The sequence below is a fragment of the Salvelinus alpinus genome, chromosome 16 (assembly GCF_045679555.1).
Source record: "Salvelinus alpinus chromosome 16, SLU_Salpinus.1, whole genome shotgun sequence".
In the NCBI taxonomy this organism is placed as follows: domain Eukaryota; kingdom Metazoa; phylum Chordata; class Actinopteri; order Salmoniformes; family Salmonidae; genus Salvelinus; species Salvelinus alpinus.
Genome location: NC_092101.1, coordinates 26,326,385 through 26,348,008, shown reverse-complemented (window position 1 = coordinate 26,348,008; position 21,624 = coordinate 26,326,385). Strand labels below are relative to the sequence as shown.

At 43.8% G+C, this 21,624-nt stretch overlaps 2 protein-coding genes across 6 annotated transcripts in view; one reads left to right on the top strand and one right to left on the bottom strand.

The window, feature by feature from the left end:
- Positions 1 to 21,624, bottom strand: part of ralgps2 (Ral GEF with PH domain and SH3 binding motif 2) — a 151,108-nt gene that overhangs the window by 38,264 nt on the left and 91,220 nt on the right. The gene's annotated exons all lie outside the window — the stretch shown is intronic.
- angptl1a (angiopoietin-like 1a) overlaps positions 1 to 21,624 on the top strand; it is a 43,526-nt gene that overhangs the window by 17,991 nt on the left and 3,911 nt on the right. The window contains exons 2-4 of the mRNA XM_071345649.1: positions 1,177 to 1,436; positions 1,517 to 1,845; positions 2,103 to 2,394. Of these exons, the coding sequence (XP_071201750.1) occupies positions 1,229 to 1,436; positions 1,517 to 1,845; positions 2,103 to 2,394 (829 nt within the window). The 5' untranslated portion in view covers positions 1,177 to 1,228. The remainder of the gene's footprint in view (positions 1 to 1,176; positions 1,437 to 1,516; positions 1,846 to 2,102; positions 2,395 to 21,624) is intronic.

The following is a 21,624-nucleotide window of genomic DNA, read 5'->3' as shown; positions in this document are numbered from 1 at the left end:
TCACATAGGCCAAACTCAGAGTGTAAAATGGAGCTGTGTGTGTGAGAGAGAAGTGTTGATGAGAACCAAACACCAGCAGAGACAAAAACCACAATGGGGGTCAGAGAGGATACAGGAGTCTGAGAAGGGCCAGGGAACTAGGGCAGAGTGGTGGGCAGGGCTGGGGGCATCAGACACTTCCAGAGATAAATTACATTTTTTACTTAACATACCTGTGAGCTTTGGTGTCTGGAGCCTTGTGGTGCCACGGTCTGTGTGTGCGAGTGTGTCTGGGTGTTTTTTTTGTGTGTGTGTGTGTTCGTGTCTGGAGCCTCGTGGTGCGTGTTTACAAAACCTGTCTGGCAGGAGGAGCCAGAACAGACGAAGGATGTACAGCCAGGGGTTAAGAGGGGGGCAGTGGGGCGGGGTGGAGGGTTGGGGTCAGTCCGGGGGTTAAACCCTGGGAGGGAGCAGCCAGCCAGAGAGCTCTCCTCGCTCATAGAACTATCCTGTTAACACAGCCCCATCTGCAGGGAGAGGAAGTATGTCTCAGAGCCCTGCAGCACCAGGGAAGCCCAGGGGACTCAGCAGTCTGGGTGTTAGAAATCAGCTCTGACAGAGAACAGACATCCAGACCTCCTCCTGCAGAATGACTGAACAGCAATTTGTTCCCCAGCTCCCTGTGAGACCAGCTAGCCCTCCTACTGCTTGGTTTCAGATCATTACACAAACCCTTTTTGTCCGAGTATTGTTCTTGATGAAATTTCTGGCTTTAGTGCTAAAACATCTTATTGGGAATCATTCTGCCGCATGACTAACCGACTGCCTTGGGGATCATTGACGATCATTGACCATTTCCGCCAGGGCATTCACATAACGTCTACCCCAACCTGGTGTTTAATTTGTATACTGTAAATGTCCACTGTTGGCAAGCCTGACTATTACTTCTGACTGAGGGAATGTCTGCTAGTAATTAGCTGTAAACATTTGTTGAATTCCAACCCTGTGTGTGCAAGCTACGTGTGTTCTTCACATCCTCCTTTGTTGTTATGAATGATTCTGCTGCCAAACTATTTTCCCTTTTTAGGGATAAAATATACATGACTAGCACTTCTGGTACTTTGTTGTCAACAATTTAATTGTTGGGAACAGTAAGCCATTACTTCACACCAACTCCTGTTCCTTCATCCATTGCAGAGAAGCCCAGAGGAAGTCCAGGAGTCATCCAGCCAGCCAGTAGAAGTACACTATGCAGGGTGTGGTGGGGGTGAGGCAGGGAGTGTCGTGGAGCCTGTGTGCCCTGCTCTGCCTCTCTTTCTTGGAGCAGAGCCAGTGCAGGGGCTCCAGACAGGCTAGAGAAACCAGGGAATATCCCCTGCTCAGGGCCAAACGAACTCCCACAGAGGACGTCAAGAAGTGCTCCTACACCTTTCTGATTCCCCAGCAGAAGATCACAGGTCAGTGTTTAGTCTTCTGTGAAGACGTCTATTTTACATCTTGTCACGTGACTTCGAATTAATCTAATGCCCATCATCAGGCCCCATCTGTGCCAGTGCAACGGGCCCCGAGCCGGACAAGGAGCGTGTGACACGGATGGACATAGCTGACGTAAGAGAGGTGCTGTCCAAGCAGAGACGGGAGATTGAGACCCTGCAGCTGGTGGTGGACGTGGACGGCAACATGGTGAACGAGATGAAGCTGCTCGGGAAGGAGAGCAGGAACATGAACTCCAGGGTGACCCAGCTCTACATGCAGCTGCTTCACGAGATCATCAGGAAGAGAGACAACTCTCTGGAGCTGGCCCAGCTGGAGAACCGGGTTCTCAACGTCACCTCAGAGATGCTGAGGCTAGCCTCGCGCTACAAGGTTAGAATGCCAAGGTGGAACTTAAACGCAACGTGGTTAATGTTACTTTCATGTAGAGGTAAAATCGAATGAAGGAGTGTGCTAGAAGCAGAACAACAGTGCTATAATATGGAACTTTAGAAGGCCAGCACTCACTTAATATAGCTGGGGACAATATTTAGATGTGCCTATAGCACATGTAATGTTGCTAAAATATCTGTTAGAAATATATCAAGACACTTCTGGTCTTTATGTTAACTTCTCTGTCCTGCCACAAGGAGCTGGAAGGGCGTTTTGCAGCGATGGCGGGGGTGGTGAACAACCAATCGGTGCTGATCGCTGCGTTGGAGGAGCAGTGTCTGCGGACCCTGGGGCGCAGTGAGATGCAGGTGGTCCCCCCGCTGGTCCAGGTGGTCCCAGAGAACATCCCCGTCAACAGCCGCTTCACCAACGAGATACAGAGGGATCACAACAACCGGGCATTCCCGCGGGGGTCACGCATGGACTCCCCCACCGCCTCCCCATTTGGACTCAACCCGCCGCCACCGCAGGGCACGCTCACCTCAGACGGTACGTACCAAATAACCCCGGGAGGGGTGGTTAGCGTTAATGAGACAAAGACTGAATAATTGTGTCCATTTACCAGAGCATGTCGAGTTGGTTGGAAGCAGTGCTGGTATGGCAATTTCTGAATTAGGCAGAAGCTAAACTCACAGTAGGCCGGGCAGACATTACACGTCTAATTGTCGGAGACGCTAAATTAGAATTGCGGCGGCCAATGGTGCATGTAATTTGATGAACGCCTGGTGAAAGGGGAAACGGTCTGGACAATGGGCCGGCGGGTTCATCCCTGGCAGGACAGACAGCGCAGTGAGATCACACATTCCTCTCAGTGCCAGCTGGACTGGCTATAACCTACTGCTGCGTGTGTGTGTGTGTGTATGTATATGGAGTGAGTTCTGGAGAATTACACTTGGACCTGAGAGTATGGGTTAATCTGCGCTCTGGGCGTAAATATGTATTTCTGGGTGTATGGCCGGACGAAACTCAGTGCTGGCTTAAATGGGCCTTTGTGAGGATTGGCAGATCTACAAATTGAAATAAAGAATGCTCTAACTGCAGTGCAACACTGAGCAGGCACTCACAGTCGCAAACACACAACACATTCACACAGCTGGCTGGTCGGAGCCAGGCTATAACCTGACCTCTGGCTGGATGATGCAAGCATATTCTGGCATATGGGCCAGTTTAAGGAAGCCTTTTCTGAGACCAGGCAGACATACAGTGGGGATAAAGACAGCTCTATCTGCAGTTAATCACTGACCAGACACCCACACCACTGAAAACAGAATATAAAAAGGCCCATATTATGAATATATATATATAAAATAGAGTCGCTAGTAAAAGTCCAGACACCCCTTGCATAGTCTTTTCATTTATGCTTAAAATGTAATCTAAAATGGGATTTACATTTGCATCTTGATCTACACAACCTACATTTTCAAAGCAAAAGCAAAATGACAGAACATTTTCCAAAATACTAAGAAATACAAATTAAGCATGATTCTACCAACCTTGCACAACTCCTACGGCAACATATATCCACTTCGCGGCTGAGCCATTGTTGCTCCTAGACGTTTCCACTTCACAATAACAGCACTTACAGTTGACCGTGGCAGCTCTGGCAGGGCAGACATTTGGCGAATTGACTTGTTGGAATGATGGCATCCCATGGCAGTGCCACGTTGAAAGTCACTGAGCTCTTCAGTAAGGCCATTATATGTGTCTATGGAGATTAAATGGGCGTGTGCTCGATTCTATACACCTTAGCAACAGGTGGCTGAAAAGTCAAATCTACATACTTTTGTATATATAGTGTATATTCCGAGATTAATCCGACGGCATTGAGTTTACCACATCAGTCACCGGCTTCAATAATAAGTGCATTGAGGACGACGTCCCCACAGTGACCGTACATATCCCAACCAGAAGCCAGGTATTACAGACAACATCCGCACTGAGCCAAAGGCTAGAGCTGCCGCTTTCAAGGAGCAGGACACTGATCTGGACGCTTATAAGAAAATCCTGCGTCTGTGTGATCACGCTCTTCGTAGCCAATATTAGTAAGACCTTTAAAGAGGTAAACATTCACAAGGCCGCAGGGCCGGATGGGTTACCAGGATGCGTACTCAGAGCATGCGCTGACCAGCTGGCAAGTGTCTTCACTGACATTCTCAACCTCTCTGACCCAGTCTGTAATACCTACAATGTTTCAAGCAGACCACCCTATGTTCAAGAACACAAGGTAACCTGCCTAAATGACATTCGCCACATACCTCTCATCTGTAGCCATGAAATGCTTTGGAAGGCTGGTCATGGCTCACATTAACACCATTATCCCAGAAACCCTGGACCCACTCAAATGCACATATCACCCCAACAGATGATGCAATCTCTATTGCACTCCACACTGCCCTTTCCCACCTGGACAAAAGGAACACGTGAGAAGGCTGTTCATTGACTACAGCTCAGCATTCAACACCATAGTGCCCTCCAAGTTCATCACTAAGCTAAGGACCCTGGGATTAAACACCTCCCTCCAACTGGATCTTGGACTTCCTGATTGGCCTCCCCCAGGTGGTGAGGGTAAGGACCACATCCACCACACTGACCCACAAGACAGGGGCCCCTCAGGGGAGTATGCTTAGTCCCCTCCTGTGTTCCCTGTTCACCCACGACTGCACATGACTCCAACATCATAAAGTTTGCCGACAACATGATGGTGGTAGGCCTGATCACCGATGAGACAGCCTATAGGGAGGTCAGAGACCTGGCAGTGGTGCAAGGACAACCACCTCTCCCTCAACATCAGCAAGACAAAGGAGCTGATCGTAGACTACAGGAAAAGGAGAGCTGAGCACTCCCCCATTCACATCAACGGGGCTGTAGTGGAGCGGGTCGATAGCTTCAAGTTCCTCGGTGTCCACATCACTAAGGACCTATCATTGTCCAAACACACCAACACAGTTGTTAAGAGGGCACAACAATGACTCTTCCCCCTCAGGTGGCTGAAAAGATATGGCATTGGTCCTAAGAATCTCCTAAAGTTCTACAGCAGCATCATTGAGAGCATCTTGACTGGCTACATCACCGCTTGGTATGGCAGCTGCTTGGCATCTGACTGCAAGGCGCAGTGCGTATGGCCCAGTACATCACTGGGGCCGAGCTCCCTGCCACCCAGGACCTCTATATCAGGCAGTTTCAGAGGAAGGACCAAAAAATTGTAAAAAGACTCCAGTCACCCAAGTCATAGACTGTTCCCCTTGCTACCGCACGGCAAGCGGTACAGGAGTGCCAAGTCTTGGACCAAAAGGCTCCTTAACAGCTTCTATCTCTAAGCCATAAGACTGCTGAACTATTAATCAAATGGCCACCCGACAACTTACATTGACACCCTCCCATTTGTTTTTACACTGCTGCTACTCACTGTTTATTATCTATGCAGTCACTTTACCCCTACCTACTTGTACAAATGACCTTGACAAACCAGTACCCCCTAAGTCGCTCTGGATAAGAGCGTCTGCTAAATGACTTAAATGTAAATGTAAATGTATATAGCCTCGTTATTGTTACTTATTATTTTTTACTTTAGTTATTTAGTAAATATTTTCTTAACCAACAATGCAGTTCAAGAAATAAAGTTAACGGCTTGTAAGTAAACATTTCACGGTAAAGTCTACTACACCTGTTGTATTTTGCGCTTGTGACGAATAAAGTTTGATTTGATTAACTTTTTGGCCTAAATTAAAAACCAATACAGAGTGAAACCCTCAGAATTTTCAAGTATTGTTGTGGCAGCATCATGTTACGGGTATGCTCGTCATTGGCAGGGACTGGGGAGTTTGTAACGATCTAAATCAATATGAAAGGATTTGTCTGCTGGTTTGTCAAGGTCATTTGTACAAGTAGGTAGGGGTAAAGTGACTATGCATAGATAATAAACAGTGAGTAGCAGCAGTGTAAAAACAAATGGGAGGGTGTCAATGTAAGTTGTCGGGTGGCCATTTGATTAATAGTTCAGCAGCACATGTAAAAAGTAAAAGGAAAACACCCCGAGACAATTAAACACATTTGAATGCCAAAGACACACCAGAAATGCTTTCCAAGAGATGCTGAATGTTCCTGAGTGGTCTAGTCTCGAATCAGAGCCAAGGTTTGAATATTGCTGTCCATCAATGATTCCCAACCAAATTTACCGAGCTTGAGCAATTTGAACAAAAACAAAATGGACATTATACTAAGAGTTGTGAAAACTTGGTATATTATTATTCAAAAAGATTCACAGCTGTAAAAGACTGCCAAAGGTACTTCCACTAAATATTAACTCTGGGTATGAAGACATACGCAATTAAGAAATATATATATATATATTTTTTTTTTAAGTACTAATTTAGACGTTTTTTGGGGGGTATTTGTACTTTTTTTATTTGAAATCTTTTACTCCACTACATTCCTAATGAAAATATTGTACTTTTTACTTCATACATTTTCCCTCAATCAAAAGTATATTACATTTAGAAAGCTTAGGACAGGAAAATGGTCCAATTCACGCACTAATCAAGAGAACGTCCCTATTCATCCCTACTGCCTCTGATCTGGCGGACTCACTAAACAAACACTTTGTTTGTAAATGATGTCTGAGTGTTGGTGTGCCCCTGGCTATCCATACATTTTTAAACAAGAAAATCATGCCGTCTGCTTTGCTTAACTTCTCTAGGGTAGGGGGCAGCATTCGGAATTTTGGATGAAAAACATGCCCAAATCAAACTGCCTGCTTCTCGGGCCCAGAAGATATGATATGCATATAACTGGTAGATTTGGATAGAAAACTCTAAAGTTTCCAAAACTGTTAAAATAGTGTCTGTGAGTATAACAGAACTGATTTGGCAGGCGAAAACCTGAGAAGAATCCATTAGGGAAGTAGTTTTTTTTGTTGGTTTTGTAGTTTTCTATTCAATGCTATTACAGTATCCATTGACTTAGGACTCAAATTGCAGTTCCTATGCCTTCCACTAGATGTCAACAGTCTTTAGAAATTGTTTCAGGCTTGTATTCTGAAAAATGAGGAAGTAAGAGCAGTCAATGAGTGGACCCTAAAGTGTCACAGAGCTTTTTCATGCACGCGACCGAGAGAGTGCCTTTCTTGTTTACCTTTTATATTGACGACGTTATTGTCCGGTTGAAATATTATAGATTATTTAGGCTAAAAACAACCCGAGGATTGAATATAAACATCGTTTGACATGTTTCTATGAACTTAACGGATACAATTTAGATTTTTTTGTCTGCCTGTTTTGACTGCGTTTGAGCCTGTGGATTACTGAAGAAAACGTGAACAAAACGGAGGTTTTTGGATATAAAGAGACTTTATCAAACAAAAGGAACATTTATTGAGTAAATGAATGTCTGCTGAGTGCAACCATATGAAGATCAAAGGTAAGGGATTAATTTTATCTTTATTTCTGACTTGTGTAACTCTTCTACTTGGCTGGTTACTGTTTGTAATGATTTGTCTGCTGGGCTATGTTCTCAAATAATCGTAAGGTATGCTTTCGCCGTAAAGCATTTTTTAAAATCGGACACTGTGGTTGGATTCACAAGAAGTTCATCTTTAAACCTATGTAAAATATGTTTTGTTTTCTGAATTTTTATAATGAGTATTTCTGTATTTGAATCTGGCGCCCAGCAGTTTCACTGGCTGTTGAAGTGGGACGCTAACGTCTCACGTACCCAAGAGAGGTTTTAATAGAAGGAAAGTGAAAAATGCAATGTAATCCCTTTATAGATAGAATTTTAAGGCAGCAAAATGTGAAGACTGGGTAAAGGGTTGGGACTTTGCACTGTATACTATACCTATTCAAATCCATCTGGTTGGCCAGGCCTAGATTACAGTCGGAAGTAGTAATCAGCTGCAGAAAGCTGAGAGACCCTCTCCTAATCCGACGCAAACTCTCTCCAGACTAGTGCCCACAAAAACACAACATCTCCCATGTGAGCAAGATCATTTTCAGCATGAAACCAATTTGCAGGGTGATAATACTTCTTGGAAATGCCTCTGAAAGATAGGGAAAGAGCATTTTATTATGACTGGAGATTTGACCGTGGTGGTTTGAAGACCGCAGGGCGGTTTTAAACAAACAGATGGCTGACAATGAACTTACTGCAACTGTCACTCACTAGAATAATGAGCTAGGGCTATGTCCTGGGGAAGGAGTGAGGTGAAACTGAGAAGACAGATGGAGCATTTGATTACGGAGGACAGAAGAATCTCTGGTCGGTCTTTGGGTAAAGTGTAATGGCGAGGAACGTCAAACTAATCTCAAGGTCAAACTGCCACTACCTGTCTCTAAATCGGCCACTCTCAGGCCTGCTGTGGGCCAGCTGGCGTCTGCCTTATATAAACCCTTCAGCTGGGAGTACTGTAGGGCCACAACTACTGTGCCAGGTCAATAGGTAGGGCTGTGAACATTTAAGCGTTAAAATGTTTCAACAAAGTTGGGATACTTAACGTTAAGAAAAACACCTAACCGAAAAACTTTGTTTCATACCCCCACCCTTAAAATCACAGTGCATTTATCGCAAAACATGTTCTGTGTTATAGTCGATAGGCTATAAAAGGACAGTTGTGTAATTCAAATAAAACCAGAGGGGAAGAGGTGAACTTCAGGCAACTTTGATTAATTTGCAAGGCAAGAAATTGCGAGATGCAGATTACCCCAACCTCTCTCCCCCCCTTGGGCAGGCCTGCCTGCTCGGTCTCTTCGCTAATGATGCAAGTGTGTGTTCAGTCTTTGGTCTATTGCATGCAGAATATTCTATCCTATTCATGGCACTGATGTCACCGGGATACAGAGGTATCTTCGGGACAGTCTTGCGAGTACCAGGTAGCCTACTAATTGTTGCCTCATAATAAGAAATTACAGTAGGCTATCGGTAGCCTTTATTGATTACCCTTTTCAGACATAATGGAATGTGGCCCCCTGAAAGTGCCTCGCCTACGCCATGTTTATTTGTCCGTTAGGTTAGATGATGGAAGGCTACACACTATGGATTTTTAAATGCCGACATAACCTATTGTAATATTTCAGTTTTGGAGAATCTTACACAATGCGTTAGTTATTTATAGTAATCCTAGGTGTATAATGGTAAATAATGGCTATTTCTCAGGAAGTATTAAAATTGTGAAGGAGTAAAACAAAGTTGTCCACATGTTCAAAAGTTTGGGGTCACTTAGAAATGTCCTTGTTTTTGAAAGTAAAGCAAAAAAATGTGTCCATTAAAATAACATCAAATTGATCAGAATTACAGTGTAGACACAATTAACTTTGTAAATGACTATTGTAGCTGGAAACGGCAGATTTTTTATGGAATATCTACATAGGCGTACAGAGGCATATTATCAGAAACCATCACTCCTGTGTTCCAATGGCACGTTGTGTTAGCTAATCCAAATGTATCATTTTAAAAGGCTAATTGATCATTAGAAAACCCTTTTGCAATTATGTTAGCACAGCTGAAAACTGTTGTTCTGATTAAAGAAGCAATAAAACTGGCCTCCTTTAGACTAGTTGAGTATCTGGAGCATCAGCATTTGTGGGTTCGATAACAGGCTCAAAATGACCAGAAACAAATAACTTTCTTCTGAAACTCATCAGTCTATTCTTGTTCTGAGAAATAAAGGCTATTCCATGCGAGAAATTGCCAAGAAACGGAAAATCTCGTACAACGCTGTGTACTACTCCCTTCACAGAACAGCGCAAACTGGCTCTAACCAGAATAAAAAGAGGAGTGGCAGGCCCCGGTGCACAACTGAGCAAGAGGACAAGTACATTACAGTGTCTAGTTTGAGAAACAGACGCCTCAAGTCCTCAACTGGCAACTACATTAAATAGTTCCCGCAAAACACCAGTGTCAACATCAACAGTGAAGAGGCGACTCCAGCATGCTGTCATTCTAGGCAGAGTTGCAAAGAAAAAGCCATCTCTGACTGGCCAATAAAAATAAAAGATTAAGATGGGCAAAAGAACACACACTGGACAGAGGCAATATTAACTAGGGAAATTGTGTCACCTCTCTTGCGTCCATTGCACACAGAGTCAGGGTATATGCAACAGTTTGGGCCGCCTGGCTCGTAGCAAACTAATTTCCCAGAATTTTACATAATTATGACATAACATTGAAGGTTGTGCAATGTAACAGCAATATTTAGACTTAGGGTTGCCACCCGTTCGATAAAATACGGAACGGTTCCGTATTTCACTGAAAGAATAAACGTTTTGTTTTCTAAATTAGTTTCCAGATTTGACCATATTAATGACCAAAGCCTCGTATTTCTGTGTTTATTATATTATAATTAAGTATATGATTTGATATTTAACAGAGCAGTGTGACTGAGCGGTGGTAGGCAGCAGCAGGCTCGTAAGCATTCATTCAAACTTACCTGTGTTTGCCAGCAGCTCAAAGCAATGCTTGAAGCACAGCGCTGTTGATGACTTCAAACCTATCAACAGATTAGGCTGGCAATACTAAAGTGCCTATTAGAACATCCAATAGTCAAAAGGTATATGAAATACAAATGGTATAGAGAGAAATAGTCGACGTGTCATAATTCCAATAATAATTACAATCTAAAACTTCTTAACTGGGAATATTGAAGAAGTCGGAATATTGAACCACCAGCTTTCATATGTTCTGAGCAAGGAACTTACATGGCACATATTGCACATTTACTTTCTACTCCAACACTGTGTTTTTGCATTATTTAAACCAAATTGAGCATGTTTCATTATTTATTTGAAACTAAATAGAATTTATTTATGTATTATATTAAGTTAATGGACTGCACCAGATGTGCCAGTTCTTGCTGTGAGATGTTACCCCACTCTTCCACCAAGGCACCTGCAAGTTCCCGAACATTTCTGTGGGGAATGGCCCTAGCCCTTACTCTCCGATCCAACAGGTCCCAGACGTGCTCAATGGGATTGAGATCCGGGCTCTTCGCTGGCCATGGCAGAACACTGACATTCCTGTCTTGCAGGAAATCACGCACAGAATGAGCAGTATGGCTGGTGGCATTGTCCTGTTGGAGGGTCATGTCAGGATGAGCCTGCGGGAAGGGTACCACACGAGGGAGGAGGATGGATGTCTTCCCTGTAACGCACAGCGTTCAGATTGCATGCAATGACAACAAGCTCAGTCCGATGATACTGTGACACACCGCCCCCAGACCATGACGGACCCTCCACCTCCAAATCGATCCTGCTCCAGAGTACAGGCCTCGGTGTAACGCTCATTCCTTCGACAATAAACGCAAATCCGACCATCACTCCTGGTGAGACAAAACCACGACTCGTCAGTGAAGAGCACTTTCTGCCAGTCTGCGTGATCCAGCGACGGTGGGTTTGTGCCCATAGGCGACGTTGTTGCCGGTGATGTCTGGTGACGACCTGCTTTACAACAGGCCTACAATCCCTCAGTCCAGCCTCTCTCAGCCTATTGCGGACAGTCTGAGCACTGGAGGGATTGTGCGTCCTTATGGTAACTCGGGCAGTTGTTGCCATCCTGTACCTGTCCAGAAGTTGTAATGTTCAGATGTACCGATCCTGTGTAGGTGTTTCATGTGGTCTGCCACTGCGAGGACGATCAGCTGTCCGTCCTGTCTCCCTGTAGCGCCGTCTTAGGCGTCTCACAGAACGGATATTGCAATTTATTGCCCTGGCCACATCTGCAGTCCTCATGCCTCCTTGCAGCATGCCTAAGGTACGTTCACGCAGATGAGCAGGGACGCTGGGCATCTTTCTTTTGGTATTTTTCAGAGTCAGTAGAAAATCCTCTTTAGCGTTCTAAGTTTTCATAACTGTGACCTTAATTGCCTACCGTCTGTAAGCTGTTAGTGTCTTAATGACCGTTCCACAATTCCATGTTAATTGTTTATTGAACAAGCACGGGAAACAGTGTTTAAAGCCTTTACAATGAACATCTGTGAAATTATTTGGATTTTTACGAATTATCTTTGAAAGACAGGGTCCTGAAAAAAGGCTGTTACTTTTTTTGCTGATATATATACATACACATACATATATACACATACACACTCCCGAGTGGCGCAGCGGTCTAAGGCACTGCATCTCCGTGCAAGAGCCGTCACTACAGTCTCTGGCTCAAATCCAGGCTCTATCACATCCGGATGTGAATGGGAGTCCCATAAGGCGGCGCACAATTGGCCCAGTGTTGTCTGGGTTTTGCTGGGGTAGGCCGTCATTGTAAATAATAATTTGTTCTTAACTGACATGCCTAGTTAAATAAAGGTTTAAAAAAATATATACAGTTGAAGTCGGAAGTTTACATAAACTTAGGTTGGAGTCATTAAAACTTGTTTTTCAACAGCTTCACAAATTTCTTGTTAACAAACTATAGTTTTGGCAAGCCGGTTAGGACATCTACTTTGTGGAGGACACAAGTCATTTTTCCAACAACTGTTTACAGATTATTTCACTTATTATTGAGAGCATCATTGACAGCATCCTGTCGCATTGCATCACTGCCTGGTATGGCAATTGCACCATCCACAACCGCAGGGCTTTACAGGTGGTGGTGCGGTCAGCTCAATGCATCGTCAGGGGCACACTGCTTGCTCTCCCGGACATCTACAGCACCCGCTGTCACAGGAAGGCCAAGAAGATCATAAAGGACCTCAGCCACCCGACCAAAGCCGGTTCAACCCCTACCATCTAGAAGGAGGAGACCGTACAGGTGCAACAAAGTTGGGATCGAGAGACCGATAAACAGCTTCCATCGCCAAGCCATTGCACTGTTTAAACAGCCTCTGCCCAATACCCTGCCTTGAACATTAGAGACTGCTTTGCCCTACGTACATAGTCATTGAACACTGTTCACTATAATTATGTTCACATACCGTTTTTCCCACTTTATATGTACAGTTGAAGTCAGAAATTTACATAAACAAGTTTTAATGACTCCAACCTAAGTGTTTCAACAGCTCCACAAATTTCATGTAACAAACTGTAGTTTTGGCAAGTCAGTTAGTACATCTACTTTGTGCATGACACAAATAATATTTCCAAAAATTGTTTATAGACAGATTATTTAACTTATAATTCACTGTATTACAATTCTAGTGGGTCAGAAGTTTACATACACTAAGTTGACTGTGCCTTTAAACAGGTTGCAAAATTCCAGAAAATGATGTAATGGCTTTAGAAGCTTCTGAAAGGCTAATTGACATCATTTGAGTCAATTGGAGGTGTACCTGTGGATGTATTTCAAGGCCTAGCTTCAAACTCAGTGCCTCTGCTTGACATCATGGGAAAATCAAAAGAAAACAGACAAGAAAAAATAAAATCGTTGACCTCCACATGTCTGGTTCATCCTTGGGAGCAATTTCCAAATACCTGACGGTACCACGTTCATCTGTACAAACAATAATACGCAAGGATAAACACGATGGGACAATGCAGCCGTCATACCGCTCAGGAAGGAGATGCGTTCTGTCTCCTAGAGATGAACGTACTTGGGTGCGAAAAGTTTGTGAAGATGCTGGAGGAAACAGGTACAAAAGTATCTATATCCACAGTAAAATGAGTCCTATCGTGAAGCACTGTCGTGGCAGCATCATGTTGTGGGGGTGCTTTGCTGCAGGAGGGACTGGTGCACTTCACAAAATAGATGGCATCATGAGGCAGGAAAATGATGTGGATATATTGAAGCAACATCTCAAGACATCAGTCAGGAAGTTCAAGGCTTGGTCGCAAATGGGTCTTCCAAATGGACAATGCATACTTCCAAAGTTGTGGCAAAATGGCTTAAGGACAACAAAGTCAAGGTATTGGAGTGGCCATCACAAAGCCCTGACCTCAATCCCATAGAAAATTTGTGGGCAGAACTGAAAAAGTGTGTGTGAGCAAGGAGGCCTACAAACATGACTCAGTTACTCCAGCTCTGTCAGGAGGAATGGGCCAAAATTCACCCAACTTATTGTGGGAAGCTTGTGGAAGGCTACCCGAAACGTTTGACAATTTAAACAATTTAAAGGCAATGCTACCAAATACTAATCGAGTGTATGTAAACTTCTGACCCACAGGGAATGTGATGAAAGAAATAAAAGCTGAAATAAATCATTCCCTCTAATATTAATCTGACATTTCACATACCTAAAATAAAGTGGTGATCCTAACTGACCTAAGACAGGGAATGTTTACTGGAATTAAATGTCAGGAATTGTGAAAAACTGAGTTTAAATGTATTTGGCTAAGGTGTGTAAACTTCCGACTTCAACTGTAAGTTCAACTGTAAGTATTCAGACCCTTTGCTATGAGATTCGAAATTGAGCTCAGGTGCATCCTGTTTCCATTGAGATGTTTCTACAACTTGATTGGAGTCCACCTGTGGTAAGTTCAATTGATTGGACATGGAAAGGCAAACACCTGTCTGGAAGACCCAGCCACGACCCATCTTCAATGCTCTTACTGAGGGAAGGAGGTTGTTGACCAAGATCTCGCGATACATGGCCCCATCCATCCTCCCCTCAATACGGTGCAGTCGTCCTGTCCCCTTTGCAGTAAAGCATCCCCAAAGAATGATGTTTCCATCTCCATGCTTCACGGTTGGGATGGTGTTCTTGGGGTTGTACTCATCCTTCTTCTTCCTCCAAACACGGCGAGTGGAGTTTAGACCAAAAAGCTCTATTTTTGTCTCCTCAGACCACATGGCCTTCTCCCATTCCTCCTCTGGATCATCCAGAGGAGCTTGAGCAGGGGGACCTTGCGTGCGCTGCAGGATTTTAATCCATGACGGCGTAGTGTGTTACTAATGGTTTCTGCCGTGTAGTTCTGGGCTGATCCCTCACCTTCCTCATGATCATTGATGCCCCACGAGATGAGATCTTGCATGGAGCCCCAGACCGAGGGTGATTGACCGTCATCTTGAACTTCCATTTTCTAATAATTGCGCCAACAGTTGTTGCCTTCTCACCAAGCTGCTTGCCTATTGTCCTGTAGCCCATCCCAGCCTTGTGCAGGTCTACAATTTTATCCCTGATGTCCTTACACAGCTCTCTGGTCTTGGCCATTGTGGAGACGTTGGAGTCTGTTTGATTGAGTGTGTGGACAGGTGTCTTTTATACAGGTAACGAGTTTAAACAGGTGCAGTTAATACAGGTAATGAGTGGAGAACAGGTGGGCTTCTTAAAGAAAAACTAACAGGTCTGTGAGAGCCGGAATTCTTACTGGTTGGTAGGTTATCAAATACTTGTCATGCAATAAAATGCAAATTAATTACTTACAAATCATACAATGTGATTTTCTGGATTTTTGTTTTAGATTCCGTCTCTCACAGTTGAAGTGTACCTATGATAAAAATTACAGACCTCTACATGCTTTGTAAATAGGAAAATCTGCAAAATCGGCAGTGTATCAAATACTTGTTCTCCCCACTGTATATGATAAAACCATCCCAGCTCTGCAGATTTTGCTGCGAAGAAAACCACAAGATTATTTGATTTGGTAGCTTGTTTTTGGTCTAGGGTTCAGGAATGGCTGAAGAATTGCAACATTTACCTGGAGCCAACTGTGCAAATAGTACTGCTCTGTGATTTGAAAAGTCATAGTCAAATCGAACAACAATATAATCTTAGCAAAAACATGTATCTTTCATTTACAATCTTTAGAAATTATGAGAATAGAAAGGTTCAGAACTGTTGTGAAACACCACAGCACAGTTGAAAAATATTTGGCAAATAGAAACTGGATGGTGTTCGGAGATAAATGGGAGGGGTTGAGTAGAGCTGAAGTGTGGGACTAAAAATAACACGATAACTAATGTATAATATCCTGTGTTCGTTTAATGTATAAGCTGGAAGTAGAAGCCTAAGTGTTGTTGTTCATTAGTTTACTCCAATTAGGGGAGGGGTGCTAGGGAAAATATACAATGCCAAGAGTGTGCAAAGCTGTCATCAAGGCAAAGGGTGTCTACTTTGAAGAATCTAAAATATATTTGACTTTTTTGGTTACTACATGATTCCATATGTGTTATTTCATAGTTAGACTGCAATGTAGAAAATAGTAAAAATGTAAGAAAAACTCTTGAATGAGTAGGTGTGTCCAAACTTGACTGGTACTGTATATATGGTGGATTCGAAATTATGCAGACAATTACATTGACGCAAGCCACAATCTGCAATATTAGAGCTTATCAACCCCCCCCCCCCAAAAAAAAACTTGATCAAATAAACTTGCCAGCCACCAGCGCGCTGACCAATCGCTCCTAAAAATTGTACTTTAAAGTTGGTTAAATACCGTACCATAAAAAACATCATATAAAAACAGCAGCTAATCAATCAGCGACATTTGTTGTTATGGGAAAAAAATACTGAACATTATGCCAGAGCAGAATTGTCAAACATTTTTATTGTCTCAAAAGTTACCAATTGTCGCTATTGACAAGTTACTGTAGCTGCGTTCTATGGCTGTAAAGGATTGCAGTAGATAGAACTTCATTAACCAGCCCTAGTGGTCATACATACGTAATAGGACCATTATTCTACATTGTAAATTGCCATGGAATTTTATGATCTTTTCAAAACGTTTTAACGGAAAACCGATAAAATGACGGTTTAAACATTAGCACTACGCCATCTTGGACTTAATAAGTTGCATAGACTCGCTCTGTGTGCAATAATAGTGTTTAAAATTATTTTATGACGACTACCTCATCTCTGTACCCCACACATACAGGTAATTGTAAGGTCCCTCAGTCGAGCAGTGAATTTCAAAAAGATTCAACCACAAAGACCAGGGAGGCTTTCCAATGCCTCGCAAAGGCCGGCTATTGGTAAATGGGAAGGGAAAAAAAGCAGACATTGAATATCCCTTAGAGCAGGGGTGTCAAACTCATTCCACGGAGGGCCTAGTGTCTGCAGGTTTTTGGTTTTTCTTTTCAATAAAGCCCTAGACAACCAGGTGTGGGGAGTTACTAACTAATTAGTGATGTTAATTCATCAATCAAGTACAAGGGAGGAACGAAAACCCGCAGACACTCGGCCCCCCGTGGAATGAGTTTGACACCTGTGCCTTAGAGCATGGTGAAGTTATTAATTATACTTTGGATGGTGTATCAATACACTCAGTCACTACAAAGATACTTGCGTCCTTCCTAACTCAGTTGCTGGAGAGGACGGAACCCGCTCAGGGATTTCACCATGAGGCCAATGGTGACTTTAAAAAACAGTTACAGAGTTTAATGGCTGTGACAGGGGAATGGATCAACAACATTGTAGTTACTCCACAATACTAAGCTAATCGACAAAAGATGCCTGTATGTCACGCCTGTCGTCGGGAGAAGGAGAAGAGGACCAAGGTGCAGCGTGGTAAGTATTCAAAATACGTTATTTTAATAAATATGAACACTAACAAAACAACAACACGACAAACAAACAGTTCTGTAAGGTGACAAAAAACACTAAACAGAAAACAACTACCCACAAACACAGGTGGGAACAGGCTACCTAAATATGGTTCTCAATCAGAGACAACGAAAGACAGCTGCCTCTGATTGAGAACCACACACGGCCAAACACAAATAAATAGACAACATAGAACACCAGACATAGAATGCCCACCCAAACTCACGCCCTGACCAACCAAAATAGAGACATAAAAAGGATCTCTACGGTCAGGGCGTGACACTGTACAGAATACAAATAATCCAAAACATGCATCCTGTTTGCAACAAGGCACTAAATTAATACTGCAAAAATGTGGCAAAGCAATTTACTTTTTGACTTGAATACAAAGTGTTATGTTTGGGGCAAATCCAATCCAACACATTACGGAGTACTGTGCATCATGTTATGGGAATGCTTGTAAATTGTTACGGACTGGTGAGTTTTTCAAGAAAAATAAATAAATAAAATTGAATAGAGGTCGGGGACAGAAAAAAAAATAGTGGTCAACAGAGATGTCCTGTTCTTTCAACCAATCGATTTCTCAAAATGTTTAAACTAATTTTTCCATATACAGTGCCTTCAGAAAGTATTCAGACCCCTTGCCTTTTCCACATTTTGCTACGTTACAGCCTTATTCTAAAATCCTCAGCAATCTACACACAATAGCCAATAACGACAAAGCGAAAACAGGCTTTTAGAATTTTTTGCAAATGTATTAAAAATAAAAAACAGAAATACATATGTATTCAGAGTCTTTGCTATAAGACTCGAAATTGAGATCAGATGCATCCTGTTTCCATTGATCATCCTTGAGATGTTTCTACAACTTGATTGGTGTCCACCTGTGGTAAATTCAATTGATTGGACACAATTTGGAAAGGCACACACCTGTCTAAAAAAAGGTCCCACAGTTGACAGTGCATGTCAAAGCAAAAACCAAGCAATAAGGTCGAAGGAATAGCCTGTAGAGCTCAGACAGGATTGTGCCGAGGGGGAGGTCCGAGGGGGAGGTGCGAGGGGGAGGGTCGAGAGAGGGCCGAGGGGGAGGGGCGGGAGGGAGAGGGCCGAGGGGGAGGGAGGGAGAGGGCCGAGGGGGAGGGAAAGGGGCGGGAGAGAGAGGGCCGAGGGGGAGGGACGGCCGAGGGGGAGGGACGGCCGAGGGGGAGGGACGGCTGAGGGGGAGGGACGGCTGAGGGGGAGGGACGAGTGGGAGGGAGGGGGACAAGGGGAGAGGAGAGGGACAAGGAGGGAGAGGGAGAAGGGGAGAGCGAGGGACAGGGACAAGGGTCAAGTGGAGGGCCAAAGGGACGAGGGGGGACAAGGGGGAGGAGAAAGGGCCAAGGGGGGGCCAAGGAGAGGGCCAATGGGGGGGAGGGGGACAAGGGAGAGGGACAAGGGGGAAGGCAACCAGTGGGTCCGTCTCCTCTGTACCATGTTTCTTGTAGGATGACAATGTCTGTATTTCAATGTCTTTGATGAAGTACAGGTTCCTGCTCTTTAGGCCAAAGGCAGACGACCTCAGACCTTGGATATTCCAGGATGAGAGTGAAGGCTTTGTGTTCCATAAAATGTTAAATGTTGTTGGTCGTGTGGTTTGGCCTCAGGCCATGAAGTGTGAGCAGAGCCTGCTGAGAATCTGGTACATGCCATTGGCTTGGTCCAGTGTAAGAGTGGGAGTTTGGCCTGCTTGCCTGCTCACGGCCTGAGCGGGGGTGGGTGCATGGGGTGGGCAGGAGTGCCATAGATCTGATCTGAGGGGGCCTAAATGGAGTGTCGGCATGGTTGACCAGGGGGGGGGGGGGTTGTGGCTGGTGGTGTTGTGGTCTGGATGTAGGCCCTCTTAGCGTGGGTCCTCTATGTGTAGGTCCGGGGGGGGGCACTGGTCATAAAAGGCTGTTCAAGTCCAGGGTGGAGTGGTGGGTCAGGTAAACATTTGGTTTTGAGGGACAGTCACGGGAAATACTTGCATTTAACCGCTGTATGGTAGCAGGGTGGTAGCAGGATATTTGTGGTATCGGGGTGGATATAAGCACTTGTGCATCGGGGAAAGTAGAAGAAGCTTTTTCAATCACTACCTTGAGTGCTGTGGCCACCCTTTCCTGCTGTGCTCTCAAGTCGTTTGTGCCTGTGTGTATTATTATGTTGCTGGGTGAACCTAGTTGGTTCTCAGACAGAAGGTCTAGGCCGCGCTGGGTGTTTGGACACCAGAGTTTAGACACACTGTGTTTGGGAAAATGTTGTTTTTCTTGTATACATTTCCCATTTGAGTTCATAAGGAGTACAATCTGTGTCTTGTGTACAGTCGTGGCCAAAAGTTTTGAGAATGACACAAATATAAATTTTCAAGGAAACTCCCCAGACATTAATCCCATTGAGAACTTGTGGTCAATCCTCAAGATGCGGGTGGACAAACAAAAACCCACAAATTCTGACAAAATCCAAGCATTGATTATGCAAGAATGGGCTGCCATCAGTCAGGATGTGGCCCAGAAGTTAATTGACAGCATGCCAGGCCGGATTGCAGAGGTCTTGAAAAAGGAGGGTCAACACTGCAAATATTGACTCTTTGCATCAACTTCATGTAATTGTCAATAAAAGCCTTTGACACTTATGAAATGCTTGTAATTATACTTCAGTATTTCATAGTAACATCTGACGAAAATATCTAAAGACACTGAAGCAGAAAACATTGTGAAAATTAATATTTGTGTCATTCTCAAAACTTTTGGCCACGACTATGTCCTCTGTGGGTGGGTGTGTGTGAGGGGGGGGTGTTCACAGGGGGTTAGATTCTCTGGGCTTGGGGTTCTTCGTTTGTCTGTCCCGCTGTGATGTTGACGTGGTCAGGATCTGGGGTGGACTGTTCTGCTGTTGAGACTTTTGTCGGGAGCTGAGGTGGGCTGTTCGGCTGGCTTCTCTGCGGGGGTGGCCACCTCTCTAATGGGTTGTTCTCTGTCACACGCCATCCCCCTCACCCTCTCCTCCAACTGTCTGATCCTGTTTTTCTCCTGGTCCTTCTCCTGTTGAAGTTGTCTCACCACAGTCCAGAGTAGAGGTCGACCGATTAATCGGAATGACCGATTAATTAGGGCCGATTTCAAGTTATCATAACAATCGGTAATCTGCATTTATGGACACCGATCATGGCCGATTACATTGCACTCCACGAGGAGACTGCGTAGCAGGCTGACTACCTGTTATGCGAGTGCAGCAAGGAGCCAAGGTAAGGTGCTAGCTAGCATTAAATGTATCTTATAAAAAAAAAGCAATCAATCTTAACATAATCACTAGTTAACTACACATGGTTGATGATATTACTAGTTTATCTAGCTTGTCCTGCGTTGCATATAATCGATGCAGTACCTGTTAATTTGTCATTGAATCACAGCCAAACGGGTGATTTAACAAGCGCATTCACGAAACAGGACTGTCGTTGCACCAATGTGTACCTAACTATAAACATCAACGCCTTTCTAAAACCAATACACAAGTATATATTTTTAAACCTGCATATTTAGTTAATATTGCCTGCTAACATGAATTTCTTTTAACTAGGGAAATTGTGTCTCGTCTCTTGCGTTGTGTGCAACAGAGTCAGGGTATATGCAGCAGTTTGGGCCGCCTGGCCCGTTGCGAACTGTGTGAAGACCATTTCTTCCTAACAAAGACAGCCAACTTCGCCAAAACGGGGGATGATTTAACAAAAGCGCATTTGCAAAAAAAGCACAATCGTTGCACGAATGTAAACATCAATGCCTTTCTTAAAATCAATACACAGAAGTATATTTTTTTAAACCTGCATATTTAGTTAAAAGAATTTCATGTTAGCAGGCAATATTAAACTAGGGATATTGTGTCACTTCTCTTGCGTTCATTGCACGCAGTCAGGGTATATGCAACAGTTTGGGCCGCCTGGCTCATTGCGAACTAATTTGCCAGAATGTTACGTAATTATGACATAACATTGAAGGTTGTGCAATGTAACAGCAATATTTAGACTTATGGATACCACCCGTTATATAAAATACGGAACGGTTCCGTATTTCACTGAAAGAATAAACATTTTGTTTTCAAAACTATAGTTTCGGATTTAACCATATTAATGACTTAAGGCTTTAAGGCTCGTATTTCTGTGTGTTATTATATTATAATTAAGTCTATGATTTGATAGAGCAGTCTGACTGAGCGGTGGTAGGCAGCAGCAGGCTCGTAAGCATTTATTCAAACAGCACTTTACTGCATTTGCCAGCAGCTCTTCGCAATGCTTCAAGCATTGCACT